This window comes from Helianthus annuus, chromosome 16 (assembly GCF_002127325.2).
Source record: "Helianthus annuus cultivar XRQ/B chromosome 16, HanXRQr2.0-SUNRISE, whole genome shotgun sequence".
NCBI classification, from domain to species: domain Eukaryota; kingdom Viridiplantae; phylum Streptophyta; class Magnoliopsida; order Asterales; family Asteraceae; genus Helianthus; species Helianthus annuus.
Genome location: NC_035448.2, coordinates 6,605,435 through 6,622,768, shown reverse-complemented (window position 1 = coordinate 6,622,768; position 17,334 = coordinate 6,605,435). Strand labels below are relative to the sequence as shown.

Sequence of the window (17,334 nt, the reverse complement as noted above, 5' to 3'; positions counted from 1 at the left end):
TATCTTCTACACAATTACCTCCGGTTACCTCACTGTCATTCCTTTTACTTATCTTATCTTTAGAAACATTCCATGAACAGGCTTTTCAGTTTTCACTATTTGTGTTTATTCTTCCATCTTGGTGTATATTATATCGATCAAATACATTGAATAAAATAAGAGCTCTCACTATCAAAATTTAGATATGAAAGGTCAGATGATATGGTATTTTTAAAAAGAATGTGTAGAAACTGTAACCCGATCTTGCAACTTACTAAAGCAATAAATATTGTAATTTATGGTGTGTTATTAATTACGTAGCATAAGACTGTGCGAGTTGATGGTAAGCAACTTTTGAGAAGACAAAGATCACATGGTTTGTGTCTACAAACCAACATTGATCCAACGGCCACAAATCAAAGCACAAAATATCCAAGAAACCCTATGTTCGATCTTGCCTAATATCCCAACACTATTTATAAGCAAAAAATATCCCGGTTTCTAACAAGAGTACGGTAATGTTTTGTTGGTTGCAAGAGATTCTAGTGTGAGTGACCATAATATGAATGACCCCCCTTGCTGTTTCAATCATTCGATATCCGTCTTTATGTGTGTATAAATATAAGCACTATCCACACAAAACAAAACATACCTCATCTTCTAAAATAATAATAATAACAAAAAAAATGGGACCTCAGGTGATTGGGCTTGAGATAACTGAACTTAGGTTAGGTCTACCGGGCGGGGGCGACAGTGGTGAGAGAAGAGTGAAGAAGAGGGTGATTTCCGAAGGCGGGCAGGAGGTGGATGTGGTGGTAGGGTGGCCACCGGTGGGGTTGTATAGGAAGAATGTTGTGGCAAAGTTGTACGTGAAAGTGAGCATGGATGGTGTACCGATTCTTAGAAAAGTTGATATAAGTTGTTTTAAAGGGTATTCTGAGCTTGGCATGGGTCTTGAGAAGCTCTTTGATTGTTATGGAATTGGTATGTACTCAATGGTTGGCATGCAAGAATATAGGAAATACTACTTAAACAAAAATATAAATAAATAAATAAATAAAAATGCAAGGTTTTTCTACAAGTATTGAAGCTTTTCTTTTCCTGCTAAAGGATAAAGTGTTATTAATTGATATATATTTAGGAAAAAAGTTGAATAATGTAGGTCAAGCTATGGAAGAAGACAATGGGAGTTGTGAATACACAACAATATATGAAGACAAAGATGGGGATTGGATGCTTGTTGGAGACGTCCCTTGGCTGTAAGTTTATTAATTTGGGTAAATTAAGCTAAATTAATGCACCACTTTTTACTTATCATAACTTTTTCCTTTTTGAAATTACATTAGAAGTTTTCATATTTCCTCCTAGAAATTTCATTATTTTTAAAAAATGGTTTTTATAAGTCTGAAACACTTTTAGTAGAAAAAAATATAAAGGTTTATTAGAAGATACATAAATAGAAACAACACTATCAAACATCTGGAAAAAATGAAAAATGTTTATCAAAAAAAAAAAAAAAAAAAAAAAGAAACTCTGTCGTATATCGAGAAATCAAAACACACATAATGATCATGGCAATTCAAAAGAATTGGTTTTGATTTAAGAAACTCGTTTACACATAGATACATTATACATACATATATTTAATAAATTGGTTTCCATTATATTTGAAACTTTCAAAATTATTTATAGTTATATTCTTTTGTAAATTTTGTTCTGTAGGTTATCAAGAGAATATGGTGGCTAAAAACACAACATCACTTTTTAAAAATAACCTTGAAACAATTTTTAGTAAAAAAAGTTTAATAACAATAGCGTTATTTAAAATATTCAAAAAACATTTAATAAAATTTATTTAAAAATATATTAAAAAACAAGTTTACAAAATGTTGTTTAAAAAATAAAGATAAAAAACGTTTGGGGAGAATGAAAACTTTTAATGTGATTTAAAAAAGGAAAGGGGGTATGATAAGTAAGGAGCACCCATTTATTTTCATTATATTATCAACAAATGTAAATAGATAAAAACAATTATGGACGTAGCGTAGCTAGTTAGTTGTTACATTATATTTTCATAAAATCTTTAAAAACGTTTGTTTTTTTTTCAATCCTACAAACATCCTTGTAAATGCTTACATTTCAAATTCATCACCACTTTTTATATTAATTTTCGAGTTAATTACACAAATAGTCCTTGTGATTTACCAAAAATAACACCTTTAGATACTACGTTTTTTTTTGTTGTTGTAATAGGTCCAAGTTGTATGTTTTCAATTTTCTAACAACGTTTGGGTAATAAGACCAACGCCCGTTAGATTTTTTGTTAAATTTGAGTAAATTGCCCAAAATACCCTTTAAGTTATAAAGTAAAAAAAAACGAGGGACTGTTATTGTAACAGACTCAAACTTATATTCTTATTTTGTACAAAGCAGCTGACCAGATTAGTTTCACCACTTGACTGCAAATTCGTCACCCACAAACACCACCTTTTGATCACCACCGACACTAAATGAAACCACCCTCGTTGGCCTCCATGAATACTCATTGAAACCAGCTCTTTCCCCGTTGCTCTTTTTTTTTCTATTTCAAAACCCAAATCAAAATAATTGCTCTGTTCTCTTCGCCATACCTGATTAGTTAGTTATTAAAGAAGAAACCATAACAATAGGCGCAACCGCCACTACCCCCATTGTCCCCTCAGACTAGTGGTGGTCACCTGTTACCGACGTCTGATTTCAGGTGGGGTGGGGGTTGTTTTGTTTTTATATTTATTTAGTAATTTAAATAAATGGTCCCCATAATTAAAAACGCTTTATTACATTAATGGTCCCTTTGGTTATGAAGAGTGTTTTTGTCATTTTATTCAAACCTAACGAAAATTTTAACATATGCTAGCTTTAGTACCCTAAAGTGTTACGCAATTGAGATCATAGAACATGAGCCTGTTATAAAAAAAACAAAGAAAAGCATTAGTACCTAAAAGTGTTATTTTAGGTAAACCACGTGAACTATTTATGTAATTAACTCTTATTATCCGTAATCAACTTGTTTTTAATACCAAACGAATATTAAGTTATTACTTCATTAATGTATTATAACATATAATTATTTTGTTAATAGAATAGTCTATATATAATAAAGTAACTAGTGGGATACCTCGCGCTACGCAGCGGGAACTCGATCTGTGTCGGTTCAGTTCTTTACGTTACTAACACTCGTTATAGCAACTGAAAGAAAAAAAAAATCCCAAAAATAAAATCTTGATATGTCTAAAAAGATTTTGGCACGTATTTTACAATGATCTAAAACCATAATGACATATATCAATAACAGTTCCAGTAATATTTTACATTGATCTAAAACCATAATGACATATATCAATAACGGTTCCAGAAATACTAATACTGGTACCGTTGTTGCTCGGTCGAAATCAGTTCGTTTGTCCTGGTAGCAGCACTCGCATAAATTAAGATAACAAAAAAAATCTGTTCTGAATACAAATTTATACCATAATGCCTAGCAAAAGATTACACATGGTCGTGTGTTCAGATTTTTTTTTTTTCAAAAGTCAACGAACATAAACTATTAAGAAAATTAAATTAAATAAAATTTAAATAGATTAAAGACGTACATTACGAATAGCGGCGCTGGTTCTGATAGTATTGGTACCGAGTATCGACATAAAAATATTATAATTTTTTAATTATGTAATTTTTAGTTAATTTTAAATTAATACTAAGCTATTGAAAATTTCAAATATCATAAATAAATAAACTGGAAATAGATATCGTGGTAAATGTAAGATTTATTTTTATAAACATAAACATGGGTTAAGTAAATAGTAAGAAAACATTATATATTATAATTTTGCAACATGTTTGTGCATGATGGATTTGTACTTTATGCTTTAGGTATGTTTTTGGTTTTCTTTGTTGTATTGTTTGTTTTGTTGGTTGTAAAAAACATATTTTTTTTCTAAATTATATATTATAATTTTGCAACATGTTTGTGCATGGTGGATTTGTACTTTATGCTTTAGGTATGTTTTTTGTTTTCTTTGTTGTATTGTTGGTTGTACATTATACATTATATATTATATAATTATATATTATATAATAGTATAATTTGCAACATTTTGTTGCATTAAAGCTTCTACATCAAGCTTTGTAGATGTATTATGCATCTTAGGGTTGTACCAAATGTGGGTTTACAACTTTGAGTCACACGAGAGTACAAGGGATTATTGCGTAGGGTACCCCATGATAATGTGTGAGTCTGTAGCAAGCATAAGACCATATATAGTGGGGCTTGAACTTCAAGTCCTTCTCTTGGACGTTATCCGATATGTGGCTCCTATAATAGATATAATTTGTAACACTTGTATGCATTGAGCTATTGTGCATCATGCTTAATTGCTTTTTTATGCTTAATGGTATTGTACAATGGTGTACAAACACTTCACGCTTTATATTGCCATTACCCAATACTATAATTTGTAATATTTTTAGGCATAAAGGTGTGGTACTTTATGCTTTGGGAGTTTTTAAAAGAAATTGATTTGTTTTACTTTTAACCAAAACTATTTGATTCTTTACTTTTAACCCAAAACTATTTGTTTTTTTTACTTTTAATCCCAAAACTTTTCATCTTCACTTTTAACCCAAAACTATTTGATTTTTTTACTTTTAAGCCCAAAACTTTTCATCTTTTACAATTTAACCTCACAACTTTTTTACTTTCAACTTTAGTCTTCTATACTTTTTATTTTTCGCAAAATTTTCGTTTACGTTCCGTTCTAAATTTTGTGAGTTAACATGGCGCAGTGTGCGTGTGTGGTTAAACGTTTTTACGTTGTCTATTTTTTTCCGTTTGACAGGTTCATCGTAATGCGCAGGTCCTAGATCGACTTAATTATTCTTTTATATATATTACGTTTCGGTTTATTTTCTTCGCATTAACACGCTGCAACTTCAGTATTGGTGGTCGTTGGCAGTAGTGTGACATTGGTGTTCGCCCCCGCCGCAACGCGGGGGTGCTTAATCCTAGTTAGTGTTAAATAAGAAAGAAAAGAAAAAGTATATTTTTCAAATAATAATTATTGAAGTCTTGTGTTAAAAAACCTAAAACTCCATTGTAGCTAATATGATGTGGTTTAATATAATAATAATAATAATAATAATAATAATAATAATAATAATAATAATAATAATAATAATAATAATAATAATAATAATAATAATGTATAAATAAATAGTAATTGTGTAAGCTAGTATATAAGTTAATGAAATTTAAATATTAAAGACTTTTTTGTTATTTTACTCGTCTAAAGCAAATGGTTTACAAGTTGTTAATGCAACTGTAATCAACTTGGTTTTTTTTTTATTTAGAGTTTAGCATAAATGGTTGCTGTGTTTTTACAAAAAGAAATGTATGATTGCTGTGTTTTTACAACCAAAAAAAAAAAAAAAATAGCTCATTTGTGGACGAATTTTGAAAAAGAGAGATATTTAGGGTCTAACTTTGAAAAATAAGAGGTTTGACATATATATGCTTTCAAGTTTTTAACATAGGGAAATTGGTCTGTAATAATCCCATCTATACCTTATTGGCCATTAATAATCTCATCTTAAAATATTTCCTTTACCAGTCCCATCTTTCACCTATTTTTCCTACAATGGTCACCCGTTAAAAAAACTTAACGAAGTTAAGCTTTTTTCCAAATTACAAGCAGATTTTTTTAGGGCTTTTGATTAGAATGACGATACGAGTCCATTGATGTAAAACTACTCGGTAGCATGAACCGACTTGTTATTATTATTACACAAACTCAAAACTTCAAATATTAAAAAAATTACTTATTCAATGTATGTAATACACGAGTTTTTTTACCTAATAATTGAAATAAATGAAAGAAGTTGAATAAAATCGAGTTTTTCCTAACATTATATACAACCAATCAACCGATAACGTAGTAATTGAAATAAATGAAAGAAGTTGAATAAAATCGAGTTTTTCCTAACATTACCCTACTATACAAAACCAGGGGGAATAGTATACAAAACCAAGTTTGGGGGAATAGTGCCACACAGCTGTGTCGCACTTCCCTATTGGACCAGCTTTTTTTTATTTTATTTTATCTCCAGTTTAAAATTACGCTTTCGTCCTTTATTTAAAATTACGTTTTTGCCCCCTGCTCAAAATAAAATTATAATTTTGTCCCTAGCTCAAAATTACGCTTTTGCCCTCGGTTCAAAAACTCACTTTTAATTTTGTTCCCAGTTTCAAATTATGGTTTCGCCCTCCGTTTAATATTACGTTTTTGCACCCACTTCAAAATAAATTGTTCCCCTTCCCTCTAGCTCAAAATTACGATTCTGCCCTCAGCTCAAAATTACGTTTTTGCCCACAGTTCAAAAGAAAATTATATTTTTCCCCTAGCTCAAAATTATGATTTTGCTCTCAGTTTAAAATTATGATTTCGCCTCCAGTTTAAATATAATTTTTGAGCTGCGGGCAAAAACGTAATTTTATTTTGAGCTGGGACAAAATCGTAAATTATAAAAAACGTAATTTTATTTTGCCCCAAACTAAAAATGACGACTTTGCATTTGATTTCGCCTTCGGTTTAAAATTATGTTTTTGCCCGGTTCAAATTAAAACTATGCTTTTGCCCCCTATTCAAAATTACGATTTTGCTCTCAGTTTAAAATTTTGATTTTGCTCCAGTTCAAATTATAAATATAGTTTGTCCCCAGCTTAAAATTACGATTTTGTGCTTAGTGCAAAGTTATATTACGATTTTGTCTCCGGTTCAAATTTATAGTATTGCCATCACTTTAACTTTTGCCAAATTACGATTTTACCCAAGTCAACAAATACAACTTTGCCCTTAGTTAAAATTACAATATTGCTGTCGTTTTAGTTTTTTTAGCAAAACTATAAAAGTGTTTTTTTATTAGTTGACTGGATTTAAATTTTTTCCATGTTAAGGAACTTCCTAAAACTCGCTCATTAATCCTTACAAACTACAGTTTTGCCCTAAGCTCAAAACTACGGTCTTGTCATCGTTTTAGTTTTTTTTCCTAACAAAACTATAATAGTGTTTTTTTAATTGATTGAGAATTATTAGGCCATCGCCCCGCAACGCGGACGGTGGCATTAACTAGTTTACTACATATACGTTTTCGATGGGGAATAGTAATGTTTTATTAATTATTATTGGTCAAAGTGGCGGCAAACAACCAGCTTGCTTTTTTATTTTAATTTTTTTTGTTTTTTTTAATCTTGTCATATAATAGTTATCTATTACTACAAAAAGAAGATACGAAACATTGTCAATCCGCTGTCTGCCACTTCTTAATTGGTCATGTCAAACTGCAATTTTCTCCTCAGTTTAAAATCATGATTTTGTCCCCATTTCAAAAATACGATTTTGCCCTCATTTCAAAATAAAATTGTGATTTGCCCCCAGCCTAAAATTACGATTTCACCCTCAGTTAAAAAAATACGATTTTGCCCACAGTTCAAAATAACATATAATAGTTATCTATTACTACAAGAGGAAGATATGGAACAGTATCAAGCAGCTGTCTACCACTTTTTTATTGGTCATGCCAAACTACAATTTTATCCCCAGTTTAAAATTACGATTTTGCCCCATTTCAAAAATACGATTTTGCCCCCAGTTCAAAATAAAATTGTGGTTTTGCCCCCAGCTTAAAATTATGATTTTGCCCTCAGTTAAAAAACACGATTTTGGCAACAGTTAAAAAAATTATGGTTTCCCCATAGCTATGGTCCTGCCAAATTACGATTTATCCCCATTTAAAAATTATGATTTTGCCCTAAGTTTAAAATAAAATTTTGGTTTTGGCCCCAGCTCAAAATTACGATTTTGCCTTCGGTTCATAATAATAATATGGTTTTACCCCCAGTTCAAAATATGATTTTGCCTCCATTCCAAAATTACGATTTTACCGCAGTTCAAAATTGCAATTTTGCATTTTTTTTTCAAAACTATGGTAGTGTTTTATTTTACTTGGTTGACTCAATATGGTTTTTATCCGTGTCAAACAGCTGCCTAGCACTCGCTAATTGGTCCTGACAAATTATTGTTTTGCCCCCAGCTCTAAATTTCATGCTTGCCATCGTTTTAGTTATTTTTTAAGCAAAACTATGTTAGTGTTTTGCTTTAATTGGTTAACTCGAAATATCTTTTTTTAGAGCGTGTTATAAGTAACATGTATAAGTAACTGAAATAAAGACGTACATATTATTAAACTAGTAAATATTCAATTTAGCGCCCCGCAACGCGGGCAGCGCATTACACTAGTTATATACAACTAACCAACCTATATAATAATTAAAGTGGTTTGGTTTTTGTGAAAAAAAGAAATGTGGAATTATAAATGAATTATCAACAATTCAACATCAATGTTAAGAAAACAAAATTTGATCAGACCTGCACTTTGTACTAGTTCTGATTAAAACTCGTGAACATGTATACGTTTATTATTATTATTCTTGGTGTTTAATATCGTTGTATACATCTTTATTATTATGTTTTGTCAAGATTTTATGGATAATGATAATTTGTATAATAAGAATCTATCAATATTCTACAGATATCAATCACATATTCACATGATCTGGTTTTTAAGATTTGAGGACCAGTTCCAATGGTAGTTTAATTTTTTAATTCGTTTTTTTTTTTTTAAATTTATTGATAGTGGCTTTAATGTCAAATCACTCATTTTCTTGCTTTTAAATTTTAGAGCAATGCTTGTTGCCGACAAAGATCAATCTAGGTGACATTTTGAAAAAAAATATGATAAAAATCAAATGTATGATGTTCTCCGATCTTTTGAAGTACTACCATATTATCCAAGAATTTGTTCTGACAATGAAAAATTATTAGATATGTAGTGTAATTTCACATAATGATTAATGGAATATGTTGACAATTTATTTTTCAACTGAGAAACAAAATTGTGTAATTAGAATATTTTTTAACTTGTAATTTGAATATGTGTAAATAAATTGGTGATGATAAATTGCAGGATGTTTGTCGAGACATGCAAGAGACTAAGGATTAAGAGAAGATGATATGCTGATGGAAGAATTTGATTGCATGCGAATGATAAATATCTAGACTGAAAGATGCATTAGATGGAATTAATTAAGAGTTCTATTATCATTATTGTTTGATAAAAAATATATTTAATTAGCATGTTAAATGATGTTTTTATGGTTTAAGCTGGATGTGCCTAATGAACCCTAATCATAATATAAGTTACGGTCTATGCATGTTACATTTCATGTAACCAATGAATAAAGATTAAGGAGGTCTTGGTCACCTAGTTCTTTTACTTTTTAATTATTTTTCAAGATTAGTTATATTTTATGCCCATCTATGTATTTACTATTTAGTGTCATTCATCAAAATACAAAATATGATAAAAGGTTGGATGGAGAATGTAAAGTTCAAACTATTGAAAAAGCAAAAATATCAGTGGTTACTTATTATTTTTTGTAAAGTAGAAAAAGTATCTAACAAAAGATTGTTTTTGTCATTCCAGCATATCAATATTAAAATCATATGTCACACCACAATAAAGAAAACTATATGAAGACAGAAGAATAATAAGAATTAGACTTCATTTCACCATAGTGTACTTTTATAGGATGAAACAAAATGCTATATGCTATGTTGGAATGGTGCATGCTCAAGCCTTGTCTATCAGTAGTATCTTTAATTGAAGATAGGAAAAAGACAGAGGAAATGGCGGAGCGAGTTCGAGCTCTTGTTCCTCAAACACTGAGACTGGGATAGCAAGGAGCCTAGACGGCTAAAGGCGGCATTTATACTTGCGAACTTGTATTTATAAGCATGGGTCGTTTGATGATTACACGTTGTTACGTGAATCATTAATTTCTCTTCGTTTCTATGAGGATGGTTACGCATTGAGCGTGCCAAAGAATCCTAGAGGGCATGATCACTTTTGATTCAATCGTGATCATGTTGTGTAAACATAATATGGTTTAGTACACTTGGTTGAAGGCATGATGTTAGAGGCATAGTCAAAATTAATCTTTGATGCACACTTGATTGTACAAGCATGTATACATGATAGTATGACAAATAACGACTTTCAGTACCTTGGGCTTGTATACATCGTAGATTTGTATACATACACCTTGAAAACTTGAATGACAGTAATTAAATTCTTAAATTTGATGTTGTGAGTGTATGCGTGTAGCTTGTAGCTAGTGACTGAATCTTCATGTAGCACAGTAGCAGTGTATCTGGTGTTTGTTTTTCTTTATTTTCTAAATCACAAATGACATTTACATTGCAAACACTTTTGATCCTTCCGAGCAACATGTTTTTTATTTTCAATATACACGAGTAATAATAACACCATCTGAGCAACACGTTTTTAATTTTCAATATACATTAGTAATAGAGTAAATTACAAAATTCGTCCCTTATGTACGTCACTTATTGCAAACTGTATCCTTTGTCTTCAATAATTACAGAAAACGTACTCGATGTTTGCAAACCCTTGCAAGTTATGTCCTTTAGCCCTAACTCAGTTAATTTTTATGGTTAAATCTGACTAAATGGACCTCACATGAGGGTATTTTTGAGGTTAAATCTGACCAAATGGACCCCGCATGAGAGTAAAATGACCAAAATATCCTCATGTGGGGTCCATTTGGTCAGATTTAATCACAAAAAATTAACTGAGTTAGGGCTAAAGGACATAACTTGCAAGGGTTTGCAAACATCGAGTATGTTTTTTGTAATTATTGAAGATAAAGGACACAGTTTGTAAGGGGTGACATACATAAAGGACGATTTTTGTAATTTACTCTTAGTAATAAGACCCACACGTGTTGTGGGTAAATCGCAGACATCAAATGGATTAGTTAATGTAATCTATATAAGCATTGTGATTAGATCAAAACGTAAATTAAATTGAATTTATACCGCACAATCATAACGTATTATATAAGATCTGACGTATACGTAGAAAACATAACGGGTATAAAGGAAAAACTAACACATTTAATCAAAAGGGAAAAAAAGAAACCACAATTTGACTCCACTCGGTTCGGAACAAAATTTACGAAACACACATAAAATAAGCACGAATACGTGTTATATTTGACTTGACTCGTTTAAAAAAAATTACGTCAAGACGTAGACCAACTCGAATTTATAATGACACATACATAAAAATATGTACGTAAAAAATGATTTTTAATCGAAAACCCACTATATCTGACCTCACTCGTTTCCGGAAAAAATTTATGTCGAAACATCGATCAACTCGAATTTATATCGACACGTACATAAAAATATGCACGTAAAAATTAGTTATTTTAAAGTAAAGAAACAATAGGAATACACTCGAAAATTTAGAAATTCAAGAGGATTAAAATGATATTTTATAAAGTTTTTAAAGACAACGACAAATAGCTTTTTTAAAAAAGAAATTAGCGAAAGAAAGTTATTAAAGGAAAATTAAATTAGTAAAAACTTCATAAGTTAAAACCGAATATTATATATGGTAAAAGGGTAAAATTGAAGCATTAAAAATTGAAAGGGTTGGTATGTATAACATCTAAAAGGAAATAGGAGCTAAAAATTATAGAGGGGTTCTCAAAGATGAAAAAAGGTTGTTGCACACTTTCTTTTTGGTCTTTCTTTGGGTGAACAGATAGAAAAAAAAAATACTAAGTTTATAAACAATGCAAGGGACTAAACAAACAATAATTGCAACCTGGGCCAAGGAAAAAAAAATGAGGGATAAAATATAAATGTCACCAACATTTATGTTTAATATATAATGTGTATAACTTAAAAGAATTGCTCAAAATATTGTTCAAATGTTAGCCAGGATGCTTGCTATATATATGGTTTCTATGCTACTTTATAAAATTATAGCTTAAGGCATGCATTGTTAGATATTTAGTATAATTGCATCGATTTATTGATCATAGTGTTTCATAAAATATATCAAGCAAATTAGGGGAGTACGGAATGCACACTTGGCTCTAAATAGAAGCAATTTGAACTAATAAAAAGAAAACTCCCAACTCCCTAAATTTGAAATACTTTCATTTAGTCAACTCTCTGGTTCACGAAATCACACACAATATTTATACTCGTTCTTGCAGATTGAGTCTAAGTTTTATCCGATTGAGAAATTTGAGTGAACCATCGAATGACACTCTAATTACCGAGCTTTTTATAACAGATTCCCCAACATGCATCTTTTCTTTTCCTAGTTGCATATATTTTGCGTTACTAAGAGTTGACTATTATATGGATGATGATGGTAGAGTCAACAACATATGAGGCCTCAAAGGAATATAGATAACATGATTCATAGCCTGCTTAAAGCTAAGTTTCTTATAGTGAAATTCCTATCCGAAAGAATATTTTGACTTTTCTTGTAAACATTTTGAATATGTTCACTTATTACATATTTGTTTGCTAACATTTGGATTATGTTTCAGATCAAACTTATATTGAACTTATGATATTATAATTTTTACATTATATTTTTATTCTTACAGTTTTATGATATTATGTGTCACTAAAAGTAATATATATTTAACTAAAAATAGTTTTTAGCGATACAAAATTTGTTCCACAACGTACCTTGTGAAAACCCTAGTCGCGCAAAGTAACGATTGATCTAATATTTGAACTTGTTTCATATCAAGATCCTACTTTTTTTCTTTATAAATGCATAAGGATCGATAATAACATCATTTCATGCATCAAACATAAAAAAAAAAAACATATTAACTCTTACATGTTTTTTAGCTCTGAGACTTGCCTGAACCAAACCCAACCCGTCAAAAACATCACTTAAATGGGTTTTTCTTCCTCAAACTCGATCAGACACAATGTGGAATCGTTTCCCAAGTCGTTCCCCTGCAATCATTTCTCAAAACTCGGCTTCAAAGGACACATTCTTAACTGTATCTCCTTAACTTTCTCTCCTTAAAGTTTTGGAGGTTTTGCAAGAATGTGGAGGCTACATCCATCTTTTCCCCTTTAGGGTTTTTTTTTTCATCAAAATTACCATCTTTCCCTTGAGGCCAATGACATACTTATTGGACTTAAGCGTTAATCCATTTCTTTTGCATTTTCATCTTTACTTTATTTTATTAAGTTGATAATTTGGGGTGTTACGCCTCAAACGTCTTTTTTATATTGAGGCAAAAACAAAGTACCACTATAAATAGTATTGATACGTAAATGAGAATAATTTTTACCGACACAAAAGTCCCTTTTTATATTGTGGCGAAAACAAAAGTGGCACTAAAAGCCTAAATGTTTGCAAGTGGTAGATTGAGAAAGTGTCATTAAATTAGTGACAATAATCTAGTAACACCATTGAGTACTAACTTTTTTTTTGTAACAAATTCAGGTTTTATGGTTTCGATTTTGTAACACCTTTGAGTTTTAAGGCTAACTACCGTTAATTTGTTTTTGTTAAATTAGTACAAAAATGACTAAAATACCCTTATATGATTTTATGTTAGTACTCAAAGGTGTTACTTTCAATAAACAACAAGGAGTATCTGTGTAATTAACTCTAAAAAATATAAAAGCTCATTTTATTTGTAAAAAAGTTATTACAAAATAAGCTACATAAAAATATTTAGTAATTATATTCCTAAAATTAATATACATACAATTATCAAACGTTTATTATGAGGGGAAACACTATTGTAAGGACAATGTTTAGTTTTTCTGATTAATTTATTATATAACTAACTTCGAAAAGAAATATGATAAATATAAAACTCATGTATATTATTGCAGAACAATATACATAGACATTTTTTATCTTTTATTATATTTGGAACTATAAATGTTATTACGATTCTTCGTTTAGTTAATATTATATTTTTTGTACCAGGTTTTACAAGTCATCAATAAATCAACTCCTATAAAATTGATATATTATAAGTTCCTATCGTGAGTTGATGATTTGGTTGAATTATATGTTTGAGATAATTTGTAGGTCCGATTATAATAAATGTTAAAAAATGTATGTGTATATTATATTTGAAATTATATGAATTTTATATTTATCATATTTCTTTTTGAAACTAGTTATACACAAATTAATAAAAAAAAAAACTAAACATTGCCCCTACTACAATATTTTCCCTCATAATAGACGTTTGGTAATTATATGTATATTAATTTTAGGAATATAACTATTAAATATTTTATGTAGCATATTTTATAACATTTTTTTCAAATACAATGAGTTTTTATATTTTTTTAGTTAATTATACATATAGTTCTTGTGATTTATTGGAAGTAACACCTTTGAGTACTAACTAGAAAATTATAAAAGGGCATTTTAGTCATTTTATATTGATTTAACAGAAAAATTAACAAAAACTAGCCTTAATACTTAAAGGTGTTACAAAATCAAAAGCATAAAACCTGAACCTGTTACAAGAAAAAAGTTAGTAGTCATGGATGTTACTTTCAATAAACTACAAAAACTATCTGTATAATTAACTCTTACTACCCACTTGGGAATAGCCCAGTAATATTGATGAGTTATATAAAATTTAGGATAAGATAGATCAAAGGTTCAATAACTATGATTTACAAGTTTAGTCATTAAAAAAATAACACTTACTCTTTTTACGTGCCACCCATGTACATGATCTTTTAGTGGCACTTTTTACATGCCTTTAACTGGCTTTTTTTGTGTTGAGATTATATTTTGTGATAATTATAAGATTGAAAATTTTCATACAATAGACACGATCCTTGAAATAATAATAATAATAATACTAATAACTATTATTATAAGTATTATTATTACATGTATTTAGAAAAGATAAGAGTGAGATGTATATGCATATGTGATTTGTCACTTGGGACTTAAAATGATATTTGATAACATGAGTCATGACATACAATGAACTACTGGTGTAGAAGTCCAAGAACGTATCGATATATGTATATACATATTAAATTAATCAATCAACGGTACACGTCTAAAGGAGACGAACATATAGAATTAGGGAAATCCAGCCAATGAGCTAGTGGTGGAGTGGTAAGGGAGAGACCTTGTGTTCCAAGTGACCCAAGTTCAATTCCTACCCCTAGCATTTAGTTTCTGCGGCACCTGGTGATGATGGGAGACTAGGCGAGTAGGCGGCGATCGCTAGTTCGATCCTTGAACTGAGCGGGTTTTACCTCACCGCACTGTCGTGCCTTCGGGCGAGTGTTCACGGGCTTCGGCCCTAGGTGAGGGTTTTCCCCGGTTCGGAAGGCGAGTGTATCCCGATGCGGTGAATTTCGCCAGTAACCCATTTGGAGGATTCGTTGACCGTTAAAAAAAAAAGAATTAGGGAAATCCATGTTCACCACTTTGTGCGTGCATTTAGTTTCGAAATGGTCAAACATGCACGATATTTGGTTTTACCTAGTTCTTTATATGTGCAAATGGAACACTTTTGTTAATTTTAATGATTGTTTTTTATGTGTCAATTTTTTTTTTGGTCATTTTCAAGTCTTTGAGACATGTTTTGGTTTGCGGAATTTTAAATCCAAAATAAAGTTTTTTTTTTTTCCAACGGCAAATATTTTTCATTCATATTTGCCAAGTTAGATCAAAACAAAAGGTAGACGAGCAACAAGCTATGCCGCCACCCCTTTCTGAATGGCAAACCCTAATCTGCCAAAGACAAAATCTCGTCCCCTTGGTGCCGAGCAATTGTTGTGGATGACCCGTTGGACCCTGGTCAGGAATTGGATAGCTTCTGACGCTAGAGGGCCAAATGTGTCAAAGGCAAAAGGGACAAAAACATGCTGGTTCTCTGCACAAGCTTTAGCGTGCTTGTCAACTTTCTTCGATTCTGCCTTTCTTGCTGCTTGACCAGCTACAAACCCGTTTTTCCTTAAACCAAAATAAAGTTTAATTAATAAGTTTTTTGAGAAAAAAAGGTTTTTCTATTGATGTTTTTTTTTCATTATGTTTCTGTAAATTGACTGTTTGGTGTTCCACCTTGGAGTCCATTTTGGGTGCTTTGAACTTTACAACTATTTACATTTTTTACTTCTTTATATAGTTTTATAAAGTTTTACTCGTGTTTTGAAACATGCTGAATATTGAAACAACTACATCACCTGTTTAGCAGTTTAAATAATTTAATAAAGTGAATTTAGTTCAAAAGCTAGCATGTCAACAACGGCTGGTTTTTCTTCGCTTTTCAATAGCTTTTCTTTTGCTAGGTTCAAAAACTGACCGCATTGTTTGCGCATGGTCCTATATTAATGATTTCGGTGTAATCGATTGAACTAACCGATAAGTTGGTTTCAAAACATAGTGTAAAACTGTCTCAAATAATAAACCGTGTTGTTAATGATGATTAAAAACTTACTTAAAAAAGTAAATTAAAAGTTTGATTATTATGTGTTGTTACAATTGACATTCTTGAAAAATAAATTCATCAAATTCGAATAAACGTAAGTAGCATTTCAAAGTCTACAACAAAAGTGATGTTAACTTGTTTTACAAATATTTAATTAGTATTTTAGTACTAAAGTAAAAATTGAATGAATTTTAGACTTTTAGGTTTCAACTTATCCAGAACACGCACGTGTCGTATGAAATGCTCCCAAATATATAAAACAAGGCCCCCCTTTACATCCGACAAAAAAATAGGGTCACATGATGGTCTTTGAGTCCCACCTCAATTATCATTAACCAACCCGCTTTTATACCATACGGTGAGGGGCGTGGTTTTTACCGTGGAGGCCCTAACCACACCATTACATGTCGCAACCCTTGACCCCTGTCTCGGTAGGCGGGCGGCCACGGCCTACTTATAGATGGTGGTATCGGTGTTTGTTATTATTTGGCAGCAGAAATTTTATTAGGACCGTGGTTAGAAAATATTTTATCAGAGTAAAACACCACATTTTATAATAATTATGTTGGGATAAAATCCAAGGTTTTTTTTTTGTTACAAACAAATTTATAGGGATAAACCCTATTTTATTGAAATAAAACATCTTCTTTATTTAGGTAACCTTTATAGCCACTTTTCCAAGCCTTTAGTGCTGTTCAGCTCGCTTCTAGTTGGCTTTCACATTTTCCTACCTGAAACGCGTTTAAAAATATTTTGTCAGAGGGAAATGCTGCTGAGTGAATCCCAATTTAACAGTATTGAGAGCGTTTACAATGTTTATTTCTACACAATTACGCATTCAGTACTGTCAATCCTGACTGGTGGGTCATATTACACATTGGCTATCTCGTTGTCCAATGGTAACGTGTTCCACATTTTGTATA

The 17,334-nt window shown here is 30.8% G+C and overlaps 1 protein-coding gene across 1 annotated transcript; it reads left to right on the top strand.

The window, feature by feature from the left end:
* The first annotated feature begins 665 nt into the window (after nt 1–665).
* LOC118488428 (auxin-induced protein 22C-like) lies at nt 666–9,085 on the top strand. Its single transcript, XM_035986006.1, has 3 exons — nt 666–963; nt 1,142–1,238; nt 9,040–9,085. The coding sequence occupies exons 1-3, from the start codon at nt 666–668 to the stop codon at nt 9,083–9,085; spliced, it is 441 nt and encodes a 146-aa protein (XP_035841899.1).
* Nucleotides 9,086–17,334: the final 8,249 nt, after the last annotated feature.

Bases quoted from the DNA above. Each gene is read 5' to 3' on its own strand.
- LOC118488428 (XM_035986006.1), top strand. From the start codon at position 666: ATGGGACCTCAGGTGATTGGGCTTGAGATAACTGAACTTAGGTTAGGT. The intron at 964-1,141 runs GTATGTACTCAA...TGAATAATGTAG, and splicing joins CTTTGATTGTTATGGAATTG to GTCAAGCTATGGAAGAAGAC. The intron at 1,239-9,039 runs GTAAGTTTATTA...GATAAATTGCAG, and splicing joins GTTGGAGACGTCCCTTGGCT to GATGTTTGTCGAGACATGCA.